The sequence below is a fragment of the Serinus canaria genome, chromosome 2 (assembly GCF_022539315.1).
Source record: "Serinus canaria isolate serCan28SL12 chromosome 2, serCan2020, whole genome shotgun sequence".
Classification (NCBI taxonomy): domain Eukaryota; kingdom Metazoa; phylum Chordata; class Aves; order Passeriformes; family Fringillidae; genus Serinus; species Serinus canaria.
The window spans coordinates 92,196,901-92,213,237 of record NC_066315.1 but is presented as its reverse complement, the minus strand read 5'-3'; the positions used below and the strand labels follow the sequence as shown (position 1 = coordinate 92,213,237).

The 16,337-nt window shown below is 44.9% G+C and overlaps 1 protein-coding gene across 2 annotated transcripts in view; it reads left to right on the top strand.

The window, feature by feature from the left end:
• The first annotated feature begins 1,284 nt into the window (after positions 1-1,284).
• Positions 1,285-16,337, top strand: part of CARMIL1 (capping protein regulator and myosin 1 linker 1) — a 189,928-nt gene continuing 174,875 nt past the window's right edge. For both annotated transcript variants that reach the window (XM_030226536.2, XM_030226520.2), the window contains exons 1-2: positions 1,285-1,438; positions 5,279-5,376. In XM_030226536.2, the coding sequence (XP_030082396.1) occupies positions 1,399-1,438; positions 5,279-5,376 (138 nt within the window). In that variant the 5' untranslated portion in view covers positions 1,285-1,398. The remainder of the gene's footprint in view (positions 1,439-5,278; positions 5,377-16,337) is intronic.

Here is a 16,337-nt window from a genome sequence, read left to right as displayed (position 1 = left end):
GGGTGACCAATCATGGTCCTGCTGCAGTGAAAATGATCCTTTCACTGAAACCATGCATCACTACCAGAAACAAGCCATAGGATTTCCAGGGCTACCGAGCCTCTTCCTCTGCTCTCAGCCAATAAGCTTCTTTCTTATGTGCTTATATTTATGAGTGCAATTAGGCAGCTTGCGTGCTGTGTTTCTATAATGTGGCTGTTAACGCATGACAAAAACCCTCGATGGCAAAGTGCAACAAGCAAAAATGCTGCAACTTGCAGATTTTAATTTGGTCCTGAGAAAGGAGGCATGTATCCCTTCAATGTAGCACAGCAACACCGAGGCTCCCTGCACAAGGAGTTTGCTAAGCCGTCCCTAGCCATGGTGTAATCTCACAACAGGTGCCGAGGCAGCCGCCGTCCCCATGGAGATAAGGTGACAGAGCCAGGGAGAGGCAGATGAGTTCTGGACCAAAGGTTAGCCTCTTCTAGGTCTCGAAGTGACCCAGCTTTTCTGGAAAGGAATTGGGCAATCCCTTTCCCGGAGGCCAGGAGTGCTCTAACGATGACAACCACCCACTTCGTCACACAAACCCGTTTTAATGAACCCAGAGGAGAATTCTCGCAGGGTAAAGGCTGAGGGTGCAGCTAAGGAAGGCACGGTCTATTGGGAAGGGCCGGCGCTGCTGCCGCCTCAGGTGGTACCTCGGCGGCGCGGGCCGGCCCAGGCCGGTGTAGCCGCCGCGGCCGCCGGCAGATGGCCCCCGCCGCAGCGCCGATCGGCGGGATCGCCCGAAGGAGGGGCCGGCGTCGCCGCGCTAAATCTCCGAGCCCGCTGCCCTCCTCCTCCTCCCTCGCCGCGATGGCTTCCTAAGGGCGATGCTCCCGGCCGCCACCGCCTCCCCGCTCTGTCGCCGGGTGCTCGGTCGGCGCGGAGGAGCGGGCGGCTCCCGGCGGCTCCCGCGCGGTTCGGGGGCCGGGCCGGGGCGCGGGCGCCAGCCCTCCTGGGGCGGGGGCAGCCGCCGCCTCCCGCCGGTGCCGGGCGGGGGAGCCGTGCACGGGGTGCGCAGGCGGGAACGGGAGAGCCGGTGCGGGGGCTGCCGTGAGCCCGCAGCGCCGCGCCTGACGGCCGCCTGCGGACCATCCATCCCTCCCGGGAAATGCCCCTCCTGGCCGCGCCGGTAGCCGGGGGCGGCATGTAGCGCGGGGGGAGCGGGCTCCGCGGGGGCGGGAGAAGCCCCTTCCCTCCGCCCGCGCTCGTAGCCGCGTACACACCCCGTGCTCCGCAGCGAGGCGCACGGCCGGCCCTCCTCCTCCCCCGCCCGCTGGGTGCATGCCCGCCTCGCCCGGCGCAGGGACGGCGCGCCGCTGAAGCAGCCCCGCCGCCGGGCACCCCCGGGCGCCGGGCAGCGCCGCCGCCATGGCCGAGGAGAGCTCCGACGTCCCCAAAGAGTTGATCGGTAAGGGACGGGGCATGGCGGCGGGGATGGGGGCTGCGAGGTCCCGGGCAAAGGTGCTGCGGGGGCAAGTTTGGAGGCCGCCGTGCGGGGGATGCAGCGCTGCCGGAGACTGGGCTGGGGGGAATCCGGGGATGGGTCTGTGGAGCCGGGGAAGCGCCGCGGGAGCTGGCCAGGGAGCCCGGGGGGCTCCGCGCGGAGCTGGAGGGACTCAGAGGAGCCGGCGGGGGGTGGCGAGGCCGCGTTGCTGCGTGCGGGCAATGGGCGGGCGGGGGCTGCTGCGGGCAGCGGGGAGGCGGCCGCGGGCAGGGACTAAGCCCTCGGGAGGCGCGGCGGGGCGCGGTGTGTGTCCCCCTCCTCCGGAGCGGTCTGTCCAGGGTGCCGGCCGGCTGCGAGCGCTGGCGGACGCGCTGGGAAGCTGCCCCGGCCCCCTACATCGCCCGGGGCACGTCCTCGGTGCGCCTCAGCCTGGCGGCACGGGCTGCAGCTCCACTCGGTGCTTTTTTATTTATCCTCCCGGGTTTTGCGTAGTTTGACTCGTTTTCCTCTGGATGCGGGAGGGGGTGAGGGTATTTGTAATTAAAGTTTTATGGCCCCGTGCACACGAGCCTCCATCCTATATGGTTTACGCTTAGGAACTCAGTCACAGGTGATGGCGAGGACCCTGAAAATGCTGTCACCTCTTTTGGGGAGCTTCCAATAAGTGGATCGTTACACACGCGGCGTCTGTGTAACCAGTGTCATTTGGGGATAACAGGTCTGATGCTCCAGGCCCTCAGCTACCTTCTTGTTCAGGCCGAATTTCCTTTGGTTTTGCCTGTCGAAGAGCTATCTAAAGATCTCACCAGCATTGTAATGATTTAAAGTGTTGTCTTAAGGACAGATGGAAACAGAAATTTGTCAGGCAGCAAGGTATATGTGGCATTGAATATAATCCTTCAAACCTTACTTAGGTAATTTACATTGTTGCATTTCCTTCAGTTTCCTCAGCAAGTGGTTTTAGCATTTATCAAATATTGGTAAAGTCTGGGTGGACACTTGCAGCTGCTGCAGATATTTTTTCTGTAGAGTCAAAATAGCTCTATTTTGCAGTCCTTTTGGTCTCTGAACAATGTTTCTTACAGAGAGACTGTAGTCTATAGCTTGCTGCTAAGAAATGATGAGTTGGGAAGAATTCTACGAGTAGCTATGGTTAAAACCATGCAGTTTTCCTATTTTAAAGTGGCCAGGCATGTTTGAGGTGCTAATACACAGTATTTCTTTCTCACCATGGGTCTGCACTCTAGTGTTGTAGGTGAGGTGTGTGCTGCGTACTACAGGGAAGAATAAGGTGAGCATCTTCACACTTCCCCTCCTCTGGTGACTTTGAACAATCTTAAGAATTACCCCTCCAGCCCTGGTGCCCTGCACCCACTCAGTTTGATTTGTCAAGGGCTATTCTGAGGTGTGGGGATCTGTTCATGGAAGTTGGTTTAATTTCTAGCAGTATTTTGGTGTCTGCATGTTAAAATTTAACCTCTAAATAGGCTCTTTGTAATAACCATGTTTTGAGAGCAGGATGAAAGGATGTGCTTTAACACGGAGTGATTGGAGTGTGGAGATTAAACTGGGGGTAGGAGTGTTTGAGCTGCAGTTTTAGTTCTGTTACTCACTTCCCGTGTGACCTTTGTCAGGTCTTGTAGGTCATAGTCTTCAAAGAAACCCTCTCTTACTGTTGGCTTGCCTGGATCCACTCCTCCAAGGTGTGGATGTCTGAAGCCTCCAGCATTAGAAAAGTGAACCTTAAAGTTGTGTTTCCACCTCTCAGTCTGAAAATTTACTTTGTGAATTGTGTTCACTTGCCACCCAATGTGGAGGGAATTATCTTCAGTCCTATGGAGAGTATCTATGAAGTCACTACCTTAGCTCTTTGAAGTAGTGTTTTTAGCCCTTTCAGGCAGATAGAGCCTTGTGAGGAACTGACATCCTGATGATACTTTGTGCAGTCTGGGCTCCCGGGCCTCTTCTCTCCCTATGGCTTGTTGGAGTAAGAATGCTGGAGCTGAGGGCTTCCAGTCATTCCCATTTCTGCTGTGTGGGACCCGTAGGACAGCAAAGAGAGGCACGTCTCTCCATGCAGGTGTGTCAGGAGGAAGTCCCCTGCTAGACGTAGGCACTTGGAGCTGTTTGTGGGAGAGGAGAAGCCGAAAAGCACAAGCTGCACGTGGAGGTAAAGTAACAGAGACAGCAGCAAGACCTTCTGCAAGGAGACAGGACTTGATGAAAAAGACTCTGTGGTCAGCTTGCTTCTGGGTTCCCCAGCAGGGGTAGAAAGGCCGGAATTGGGCATTACCCATGGGAGAGGAAGCCTTGGGAGAGCAGTTCACATCGGGCTGGACTTTCCCCCGGGTTCCGCTTACCTGGCTGCTCCGGGACCTCGCAGCCTGGCTCCGGACCAAGCGGTTGCTCCGGGAGCCGGCCGCGCTGGCTGCCTGCCACCGGGGCTGCCGCGGCTTGGGACAGGCTGCTCGCTGGGCAAGCCGCTGCTACCGAGGAGCTTTTGTGTCCTGATAGGAAAATTAAAATTCCTGGGGAAAACATGCCGATTTTGCAGAAAGAGCTCTTTTGGGTGAAGAGTTTCTCAGACCAGCGACGTTTCTGACTTGCACACCCTTCTGCCCTGCAGGCAGAACACAGTGGCCTGGGTTAAACATCTAGGCTTAATAAATGGTGTGTTGTTTGTGCTAACGTCTTCTGACTATCGGATGAAAATTGTGCAGAAAAGCGCTGTACAGAGCGCTATAATTAAAAGCCTTAGGAATAGCCTATTATCTTTCATTTTTGCTTTTAAAATTAAGTGTGCCCGAGGGCAAAGTGTGTGTGTCTGGAAAGGGTGGAGACTTTCCTTTTACAGATGCCTGTTGTTGGTCTGGAAATAGGTTAATGTGTTTAAAAGATTTCTTTCACATTCCCTTTCAGTGGGGGCTGGGGAGTGAAACTTAGGGAAGGTGCCAAATTGGCTTTTCTAGATGAACTCCTCTGTTTATCTCTCAATTACATCAGTGTCAGTAGTTGTATAAGCTTTCTAGACACAGTTCTGTGTGTGTGTGTTCCTTCAGGCCAGGGTGCAAATGTTCAGGGGAAAAGCTGGTTCGTGTCATAATTGGCAGAGACTGTGAATACATGTGTGTGCATGTACATATTAAAACGTTATGGCAACTAATGTAACTTAGGTGCTGGCACCATGCAGTGGCTATGTTGTTGCTGGGATTTGGACCAAGACCAATGTTGCCTCCACAGCATCCTCTGCATAGCTGCCAGGTGTTACTATCTGGAAGTCTGCTTGGTTTGCTTTGCTACTTCAATGCACGGAGTGCAAAATGTGTGAACAGTTGCTCCACCATTGCCTGACCCATTTAGCCTCCTTGATATTAACAAGAGGTTGAAATTTGTGCAATGCGAGGAGCTAATTTGCTTTAGTAAGCTTTTCAGGTACAAATAATAGCAGTGAGGAATTTGTTTTATTTTCCCAGAATGGAGCTAAGCAGTGCTGTGGCTTGTCTTGGAAATGCTTTTGATATGTAAGTAGTGCTGGAAAAAAAAATCAAATTGTGTTTAGAATCCAGGCATATGACATCAATAATGCTACCATAGTAGACAGAAATAATTGTATAGATGGCATACTTAGAAAGTTGTGCTTGTGTAAGGTTGTGTTTAGTACTGGTGCATGTGCATGAGACTTCCATGAGTGCAAGCAGTTGGACAACATAGCTCTGAGTTTTTCTGAAAACGCAACAGTGGCATCTGTTTCCTTCTTGTGTTAACACTGAAGGTATTTAGTGAAGATATTTCCTTTTGTTTCAGAAAGTGTCAGGGATGTTATTGGGAGGAAAATCAAAATTGCTGTCAAGAAGAAAGTAAAGCTGGAAACCAAGGGAGACAAAGTGGATAACAAAATATTGGTAAGTACAATAGAATGACTCTGATTACATATGCAAAGGAAAATCCAGTATCTTTTCAGAAGGCATTAATTCTCTTCTGGAAGTAATCTTTGAACTTTGTGTGTGCTATTAGATGTCCATGTGATTTATTTTCTTACTTTTTCTTGCTCTCATGATAGCCTGCATAGGGCTGGTGTGGAGCTGTGTATGTGTACACACACTTGTTTATCACTGAGTTATTGTTCAGAGTTTTGGATATTGTGTTGTGGACTGATGATAAAGCAAACTATTATCAGAACCTGTTCTAAAATATTTTGCTGCCTTTGCTGGTTTGGTTTCCTGTTCATATCCATAAGAGTTTTAAGCAGCCAGGAAATGCAAAAGGAAGTGTGTAGAATTAATTTTGAGAATCTGAAGCTGTTATGCAGTGAAGAGCAACTGTAAAACTGTTGGGCTTTTTGAACTCAAATGACTATTTGTGTTTTTTGGTATTCTCTGTTAAGTCTTACATCTGCATTTAAAAATAAATGCTTAATGTGTGGGATTATAAATTGTTCTTAAAACTGCTATGGAGGAAAGTGTCAAATTAATCTCACTTAAATATGCTTTCCTGTTTTCTCAAGAAGTTTTGCTGGTCTCTCTTGATAGGAAGAGAGCTGTGGTAATGAGCTGCTACATTTGCATACTATCCTGAAGACGCAAAAAGACATGGAACTGTATTTCCTTGCTCTTTTGATACATTTCTATTAGGAGAACTCTTAGAGTAACAAGCACAAATAAGTACAATGCTGCCATAATATTTTGCAAGATATTTGAGATTTAGTGTCTTGTGTTCGTGCTGTTCCATATTTTAAAGTTTTGTTGCCAAAGCTGTTGTTACAGATATTAGGTACATTCTCCATGCAGATATGCTCTTTTGTCTTTCAAAACCACAACTTTTTAATCACTTCAGGATTACCTTCTGAAAGTCCATGTTGCTACCCCTGGGCATTAATACTGTAGATAATGGCTCACTTTTCTGTGAGAGACACTACTTAAAGGAACTTGAAGTATTTTCTACTTAATATCTACCCATGTTATATCTAGTTCCTCAATTTACAGTTTCTGTACTGAAAATGGATTGAATATGTGGATGGTGATTGATTGTCTCTATTTATTTGAAAGCCATGTTTATAGGGAAGACTGACATGTTTCACTGAAGTGGTTACACTTGACTGACTTTTGGACTTACATGGAATCCTAACTATTATCTATAGTGAAATATATTATGGAAGTACTGCAATACTGTTCTGAACTGATGGGATCAAGAGAATGTCAAGCTTTGAATCATCAGTGAGGTTTCTGAGGGATGTACTACTTGGCAGTAAAATGCTTAAAGGTGATGACTTGGGTGGTTTTTGTTCTCTTTAATCTCCTGAGCTTTCAGGTGGGGGACTTTCACCTTCCATGACTGAAGAGGTACTGAAAGGGAGAGAACATTTCAGAGGTTCATGAGTTATTGAGCACTACTTGTGTACATACATGTGGGTTTCACTGCACAAGAGAAGTGTTTCTGGGGAATGATTTACTGGATGTTGTCTGGTATAACCACTGTTCTTTGATGCAGAAATGCAGGGGATTTATACTGGTGGGGGAAAAAAAGTTTTTATTCTTAGAGAAATTGATTATTGATTGCTGGAATTGGATTTTGTGTTTTCCTTTGCTGTAGAAGAAAACTGCCTTTTGTGAAGCTGCACAAATCACTAAAGATGCTTTTGTTACAATGTTTCTCTGACTGTAATTTTTACAATGTTTCTCTGACTGTAAATCTTTATGTGGGATTGTTTGTTTGGGTTTTTGAGTTGTTTTTGTAGTTTTGGGGAGTTAATTTTCTTTTTTTGTGGAGGTGCTGAATGTTGTCTGCTGTGGCAAAGGCCTGTAGAGACTGTGGTTCACTTTGGGGATACAAAGTTCTATGAAATGCAGAATGCTCTGAAAATAATTACACCAGAAACACTTCAAGTTAGGTACCTCAAATTAATGGAGGCTTTTTGGCCTTACTGTGTCAGCATAATCTCACTTCTTACCTGCGTAGTAGAGGACATATACCCTTCTCTCATCGAAAGAGTGATGCTGAAAATAAATAACCTTGCTTCAGAAATGAGTGCTTAGTACTAAATGCTGCAGGAAATATGCCTGCAAAACTAAGAATTTTTGTACTCTGAGCTGGAACTGAATGGTTTTCAGTAAATAATGCATAGGGCCGCGTTCTGACCGGACCAGGTAAAACCAAGTTGCTGTGCCTTGGGTGAGCCTGTCAAATGGAATGCTGAATGAAGTGTTGGCAGCAAAAGCAGTTCAGTAATTAAAGACTGTATCCTTAAGTGAACACACCAGAGGGTTCAAATGTGATTGCATGGGCAACCTTCATGCCAGCACTCCTCGACTCCTGAGAGTGTGGTTTTGAAACATTAATCTTCTGAGTACTGTCTCTTGAGTGCACATGTGGCAATGGATTGTTTTGAGATTCTGGGTTGAATTTTATTAGTAGTTGGGTGTTTATAAGCAAATTAGGTGCCATGCTTTGGGTCTAGCGCTTAATAGGGAGAAAACAGCAGTTGCCCTCATCTAGGTAACCCCAGAGCTGTTGTGAAATGTGCTCATGGCTTTAGAGGAGATTGATCACAGAGGCTGGCACTGAGCCCTGACACCCAAATCTGTGCTTTAATTAAATGATCTCTCATCCTTTCTTCCTAGGGAAATTCAGCAAAATCAGTACCACTTTGAGCAAGGGAGATTATTTAAAAATGACTGCACTTGGCAGGTAACTATAAAAACACTTGACTGCTGGCTCTGTTGTTCACAGTGTATTCAAGGTACAGAGTACTAGAATATGGATGTAACCATCTGCTTAAATCACTCTGTTACAGGAAGTTCATCTGATAATTAAGATGGAAATTAGAATCTGAGACAACAGAAAAAATACTGTAAACCCCCTGGTGTTGCTTGCAATAGGATCCCAGTATTAAACTGGTTTAATTGGAGGATAAAGACCATGCTTGCCTTAAGATGCTTTGGGATCCCAGATTTGGGTGCCAGAGTTTGGAAATTGTGTCTAGGAATTTTGATGTAAACCAGATTTTTTCAGTCTGCACAAGGGGTTTTCTGCCTCAGTAATCTCAGTCTGCAGTTACTTAGTTTTTCAGTCAGTCATAATGATGCAAAACAGTAAACATTGTGAGCTGCTGAGCTGCCTCTGGTCTGCTGGCACCAAATCTCATGTGTTCAGGCAGCAAACAGGTATCCAGACCTGAAAAGGCAATAACCAGCTTGAACAGGCAGAAAAACCAGTCCTCAAGTGATTATGGCTAAACCCAGTCCTGTCTGGGTACTCTGGCAGAGCCAAGCTGCATTGGGGAAAATGGAGAAACATGCAGGCAAATGGAGACCTTGAAAGGTGACAAGGTGTCCCATGGGGCGTGGAGAACAGACATCTTGGGGCTCCCCAGCGGGGCACAGTCCCACTGTGGGCCGGGGAGACACTCAGCAGGACTGGGGTGGCAGCTGAGCTCCAGTGGTGACAGCACTGCAGTGACCTGCAGCTGGGCAGGCAGCCGGCTCTGTGGGGTGGCCTCAGCTGGGGAAGGGACTGAGTGCAGGTGTAGCTGTGGTGCTCTCAGGCCAGAGTTGAGTGCCAGAGCTGTGCAGCAAGGTGGGGAGCCCTGGCCAAGGCTTGTTCCCACTGTTGGGGTGACATACCTGTGCTGTGTTGGCTGCAGGCAGCCCAGCTGTGGCAGAGCCCTTGAGTAGGCTGCCCCAGGTGGTTCCAGGTGGCCCTCAGCCAGAGGCAGAGTACTCCTGGAGTGGACCCAGCTGTGTTTGGCTTCCATGGGATCCTCACCACAGTTTTTTTATTGGGTTAAAATAGATAGAGACGTCACTGTTCTCTAATCAGCAGAGGATTGCTTTGGTTTTGTGTGATTGTTTTGTTCAAACCTCGGTTTTTTTATGAGGACGAGGTTGAAGTCATCATGCTGAGTGCCTGTGGTGTTTTTCCTCACACTGATAACTTCTGACCTTCTCTCCAGTTTCAGCTTCAGCTGATGGGTATGGGGAGATCTCTGTTTTGATGATAAGAGGGGAGTGGGGGGAGAAAGCCAGAAAAAGAAGAGAAGCTTTATACCTACTCCCTCTTCTGAGGCCTCCACCTTTTGCCACCTTAAGGGATCAGGCAGAATGCCCTGTTGATGTCTGTGAGATATTTCAGTATTTTCTTCTTGGGTTTTTTTGGTTGGTGGTGGTTTTGTTTTTTTTTTTTTTTTTTTTTTTTTTTTTTTATCCAGAGGACTCAGTGATTATCAGGTTATCACATGCAGACAAATGCTTTTAGGGACTGGGCTTCTTCTTAGCTTTGGTGTTCATGGTGCTGCTTTTCCTCCTTCAAAATAGCCAAGATATCTGTATATAATTTTGTTGTTTATTTCCTACTGCCTTTTCTTCCTCTCAGATTTGTTGTAATTAGCAGCATACACTGAGAAGTTAAAATGTGAGCTAAAGCCAATATATGAAATAAATGTGACCAACTCCTTATGAAATATTGATGTATTTAAAAGTGGTCCATGACAGGCCAGAATTTAGGATTCATCTTATTTTTTTTGTCTTTACTATTAGAAAATGAGAGTATTCCTGCTCTAGTTGCCTTTGAGATTAGTTTTCCTTTCCAAAGTAGTACTATTTTAGACATAAAAGATAAGGAAAATTGCAAGTGGCCATGCTGTCTATATGTTTGGTCGAATTTCTTTGCTTTGTTGTTGGGTTTATTTTGATATTTTTGTTGTTGTTTTCTTCCTAATCTTAAGGCTATAGAATAGTGTGATGTGATGTAGTGACCAAAAGCACTTTATTAGGAAATCCCATTGATGTCTCTGTTATGCTTCTGCCCTCAGTCAGTAACATTCTCTTTGTTAAAATATCACAGTGTTACTCCTGAAATTGAGACAGTTGCTTTGGCAGGTGGCTCTCCCTAAAATGTACTGTATGCCCAACATAAATTCACTGGGAGCAATTCATATGTCCTTGTCACTTTCTCTGGGACATATGTTTACATGGGATTTTAAAACAAAAAACTGAGTTGACTGCTGTCAAAGAAGTTTATATTTTTTTTCTCTGCACATGGTCTGAGATTTCATGTTCTGCTTCTAAAGACTCTCCTATAAAGACTGTAATTCTATTTAAAAAATAAAGTCTATCTGTGTTTACTTTCAGAGGAGCAATTATGGCCATTTTGTGTGCTCTCCATGTGGCTTCTGAACACTGCTTGAACAATGTGGCTGACTCTTGTGAAGCAACAGAGAAAAGCCTGAGCTCCTGTGCCTGTTCAGCTATCAGGATGGCAGTCTCTGGATAGAGGCAGGAGTATTTTGCACTGCCAAAACTATTTTGGGATTAAAAGCTCTGGTGCTTTTTTTTTCATTGCTCATCTTTTGTCTTGATCCATCCATGATATTCAGTTTGAATGGAGATGAATTTTGCATCCTGCCTTAAAAAATATGCACTCCTCTTAAACCACTAAGAGCATGAAGCTCACAGGGTTGTCTAAGGTTGGTTTTACATAAAATGTGTGCAATCTCACACGTTAGATCATGGCAGCTGGTGTGTGATAATGATGTTAAATAGGGACATTCTTTAAAAATAATGGTGTTTCCTCTTCCCTGCCCAGAATATTGACTGTTATGACATATATCTTAAGTGTGTCTTTATGAAGATGAAAGGAGGTAGGTGTTGGTACATCCCTCATGTCAGGAAATCTAAGTGAAGTGAGGTAGGGTAATCAAAAAATACTTAGATGTGAAAATGTATTTTAATACATTTACAAGGCGTCTCTTAGAAAACAACTGAACTGTGGCCTATAAGATTGCTACAAAAAACTGAAATAAGAAGAGGACTGCAGGAAATAGAATTTATTGATTCAGTCATGCAGTTGCATGTGTTTCCAAAATAGGAAACATTTTTAAAAAATACACATGTGCAAGTTTCACTGAAATTTACATTTATGTTGTACATGGATCCAGAAGGTTACTTTTAACTGGTGGGCAGATTTACAAACCTAGCATTCTGGAGTGCTGTGTCCAGCTCTGGGACCCCCAGCATAAGAAGGACATGGACCCACCTATTGGAGTGAGTCTCCCCAGGGATTCTGCCCCTCTCCTCCATGCTTGTGAGACCCCATCTGAAGTGCTGTGTCCAGCTCTGGGGCCCTCAGTGTAAGGACATGGACCTGGAGTGAGTGCAGATGAGTAACATGAAGATGATCAGAGGACTAGAGTACCTCTCTTATGAAGACAGGCTGAGAGAATTGGGGTTTTTCACCCTGGAGAAGAAAAGGCTCCAGGGAGACCCAATTGCAGTACTTAAAGTGGGCTTATAAGAAAAAGTAAAAATTTTTAACAGAACCTGTTGTGATAGGAAAAAGGGGAATGGTTTTGAACTAAAAGAGGGTTAGTTTAGTCTAGGTGTAAGGAAGAAATTTTTTATGATGTGGGTGGTGAGGCACTGGAACAGAGGTTGCCCAGAGAAGTTGTGGATGCCCCATCCCTGCATGTGTTCAAAGCCGTGTTGGATGAGGCTTTGAGCAACCTGGTCTGGTAGAAAGTGTCCTCCCTCATTGCAGGGGGTTGGAATGAGAGGATCTTTGATATTTCTTCCAACCCAAACTGTTCAATTATTCAGTGGTTCAATGAATTGCTGGTGATAGTGCATGAAAGTGTAGAAATTCAAGAAAATTTCTTGCACCTAGCATGTCCTTCCCATGCTTTTGAGAGGACAGAAATAATGTTTGTTCTCCCTTTCTTTACTTCTGGGCAACTGGTACAGGCAGGGAAAGGAGAGAAAAAGGGACTCCTTTTTCAGTGCCCTTAAAGCACCTGCCCTTGTCCTGGCTCATGTGCTTTGCATTTGCACACTCACCTGCAGTGTTCTGGAAGGAGGAAATGTGGACATGATCTCACTCTTAGCATGTTCTGGTTTTCTGTACACAGCTCTAAATTGGGGTAAAAAAAAGTGGTGGGAGGGAGGAATCCACTGTGGCTCTGAATTGATCATGGAATCTTTCCTCCTGTCAATTTTTTTGTAACCCAATTGGAAAGTATTTCCTTTTTAAACTGCCACACTTTTTCTACTTCTCTTGCTGAATATATAATGTACCAAAATGGTTTGCTAATGTGCTTTTGCTTTGAGAGGGCCTGACTTGTTGCCACCATTATTTATGAAATGGAGCCTTCACTGAAAGCAAGGATTTTCACTGAAATCTGTGCATAAAACAGGCAGAAGACTGATTATTACATATCATTTCTCTAAAGCTGAAAGTAAAAAATAGAAAATGAGCATTAGGGTCAACTTCTTGTCTGACTCACTCTTTGCCATTGGTGGCTTTTTTCCCCAAGAAAGAGAAGACTTGGAGGGGAACAGAATGTGTTATTTGTTAGACATATATTTGTGTGGGGTTTCTTTTTTTTCTTTTTTCCTCTTACAGCTTGTTTCATCTGCCTGACTTACTTTAAGAGAAGACTTCTCATGCAGAGAATGTGGTTACTTTGGTGTAAGTAGTGTGAAGGAGGACACAGTAAACTTGAGAATGGCTTCAAGGGCTCCCAAGTGAAAAGATAGTGCAGTGTACTGTGAAAAATGCTTCTTGTTGCTCAGTCTCACTCTTCAGCCATTCTTGTGGTGGAAAAATTGGTGAATGCCACTGATTTGTTTGATTATTAGAATATTTACTTTAGCTCATCTAGAATTCTTTTTTTTTTTTCTCATGGTGGTAGTAATTTAATTATGTGTAAAGTAATTACAGGCCCAGGATATAAAATTATCCTTTAAATTTAGCTGCTGCTAGTGGTGCTCTGTACAGCTACCTGAGTCCCCAGGCTGATTTCTGCCCTTGGTCCTGTCTCATCTCTCCCCATTTCTGAAACATCTACTCTGTGTCAACTCATGAGTGATATCTTTGTCTTAAGTGATAGCTTCCCTAATTTGATTATTTCAGATGACAAACTGTTAGGATGCCAAATGTAATTATAAGAGCCAGATTCTTATAACCCTACACTCCTGAAACAGATTTAACCAAATTAATTGGCCTGCTGGATGAGGGGAGAGAGACCCTGGCTCAGGGAGTTGGGGGTGCAGAATAAGATCTAAATAGCTGTGGCATGTGAAATTTAAGGCTAGCACAACAAAACAAGTTTCTGCTATGAAGCTCAGAGAAGGAGTCACATTTTTGATGTTGATACAAATTAAAAGGGTTTGTGGGTCTTGTGAGGCTACTGGAAACCTGTTCACAGGCAGAAACTGTCGTCAAGTGAGAAGTAGCTCTTTTTGAACAGGTTACGTTTCTGGATCTTCCTTGCAAAGTGACCTTTATAAAAACAATAAATACAAGAATTGTGGTCTGGGCCTGTCAGTGTGGATGTTGTGCAGCTTATCCTCTTGGCTGACAAGTGATGTTTTTATCCCTGCACACCGTAGAAGCCCTGTGTGACAGCAGGGTGGGTCTCAAAGTGTGCATGTGGAGATGGAAAACAGAAGAGGAGATGCTGGGTCTATATTCTCCTTAAGATTTTTATCCTGCATTGCCTTTTCAAGTGGTGCTTGTTTCTGTGCTTTTTAGATGGGTCAGTAACTAATTTTCCCCCTTTCCACAGCTGAAGCAGTGGTTAGCAGCATGCTGCCTGTGAGGTAGACAGTCTGTTTGGGATGTCTGGAAGTGCTCTCTTAGCCAGGGCTTGTAGAGGGTGATCTTGAGGGGGTGATCTGCTCCCCCAATGAATTACAGCTGGACCAGTTGCTGAAGACTGGAGGCGGGCCTGATCTTGACAGGCTACACCTGTAATCAATAAGCACTAGTGATACATAAGAGTAAGGGAAGAGGATTGAGAGGGGTCAGATTACTGTGAGGACCTGGAAAAGTCAGTGTGTAGAGGACCTGCCTGTGAGGAACATTCAAGAAGGTATGAAGCTCTGATAATATGAAAACCTTGTGCTATGATGATGATAGAACTTATGCTATCTAAGACAACAAGGGCTTAGGAAGTTTAGATCCTTTGGAGAAAGCCATTTCCACTTTGTGCCTCAAAGATGCTTGCCAGTGACACGTCTTTATGGAGCAGCCACTTAAGGCACACATCACTTGAACTGCAGTCATTCCCTTGTACCTAAGACTTGGTCAAACCACTGCTTCTGTAGAACTCCCTGAAATGTTGAGGATTTGAGTGAAGTTATAGATACCTACTTCTTGGGGCCAGGGAGCAAAGCAAGAGGGTGAGATAGCTGCTGCAGGGCAGCTTCTACTCAGATTTGATGAGAAGAAGTGAATGGCTGTTGACCCCAATCTGAATTGGGAGACAGGGCACTGCTGTGTTTGTTCAGGGTCAACCTTTGAATGAAAAGGCTTCTCCCTCTCTGCCTTGAAGACCATTAGTAAGACTGAAACTATTCACACAAAACTTGATAAAGGGAAAGCCTTTCAGAGGCTCTCTTAACAAACACTACAGGCTGATGCTGCCGCTTTTTATACCTTTTACAGCCATCTATGTGATCCTCTGCTCCAATGTGGAGCTGAGGAGCCTTAGGAAGGGAGCAGTGAAGGTAGGTCAAAGCAGATGTTTGGATTTTTAGTGCAGCTGGCTTTAGATGGCAATCTCTTTTTTTTGGGTATTTACAACATTGCAAGTTAATATTTGAAGAAATATTAGCTTTAGGTACTGTTGCTTTGTTGAATAATAATTTCTGGCACCTTGGTAGGTTTATTAATATCTCAAAACTAAATGATGCATTTATTGTCATAGCATGAAAAATGAATTTTAAATATAACAAGCAGCTTTCTTGACTGTGCTGTTCTTCATATCTGCACTTTTCAAGTGGCAGAAAAGCACAGACTTTGGCCTTTCTCTTTTTTCATCTCAAGAAGGTGCTAAAATCCCTGCATTTTTGGTAAAGCATATTGACGTATTCTGTGTACAATTGTTGCATACACTGTGGGTATCTTAATGCTCTTCCTTTTTACTGTCCTTACATATCATCTGCTTCAGAAAGTTCCTGGAAGCTTTTCTGTGTGCAGATTGCTGTCAGGACTGGAGTTTGCTTTTTAGTTTACCCCTTCTCACTCTAGTATGCCTGTTTTTCTAACAGCTCATATTCCCCCACTTCTGTTCCCTTTCCTTACAGAGATAAGACAAATATCCCCAAATTTCTCAGTATCCCTGCAAATACAGGCATGATGGACTAAACATGATGTTTATATGCTAAAAAGTATTGTAGGCTGCCATAAACTTACTCTGTATTCATTTTTATCTTGTCTTGCAAGCCAGGTTATCTGCTTCATTGTACAATTGAATCAACGTCTATGCTAGGTCTGTGTTATTTGTGTCATGGTGGCAGTTTGGTTCAAGCTGGACATTACAATGTTCTTTGTGTAATTTGGCTTTAAGTTCTTTCCACCTTTCCCAAAGCAGGTCTCTTTGGTTAAAAAACCCCCAACATAACAAAAAAACCCAAAAAAACCAAAAACCAAAAAAACCCCCAAAAAACCAAAAAAAAACCCAAAAAACCAAAACCAAATGCAAAACAAAACAAGGAAAAACTCATCATTAAACTCCAAACCAACTGCTAGCATCTCAACAAAGTGCTGTGCAAATTCTGCTTGTCCTGAGGGGAGGCAAGGCAGTACAATGGGCACAACTTAGCTGTGTTGCTCTCTCCACATCTCTAGGATCAAGAGGAGTTGGGCTGAGAAAAGGGAGGAAGTTAAAAGAAAACAAGTCAAGAACTGTAGTATAACAGGGCAATTTAAATGTAATTAGCTGATGTGGAGGGTGCCAGAGCAGTGTAAAAGATTGTAAAATAGCTTTAAAAGGGTTTCATCTGTGAATACAATGCTTTGTTACCCAAGTTTTACAGTTCTATCTTTACCTTGGGAAGACATCCTCTATGTGACTTGACTCTGCTGATGG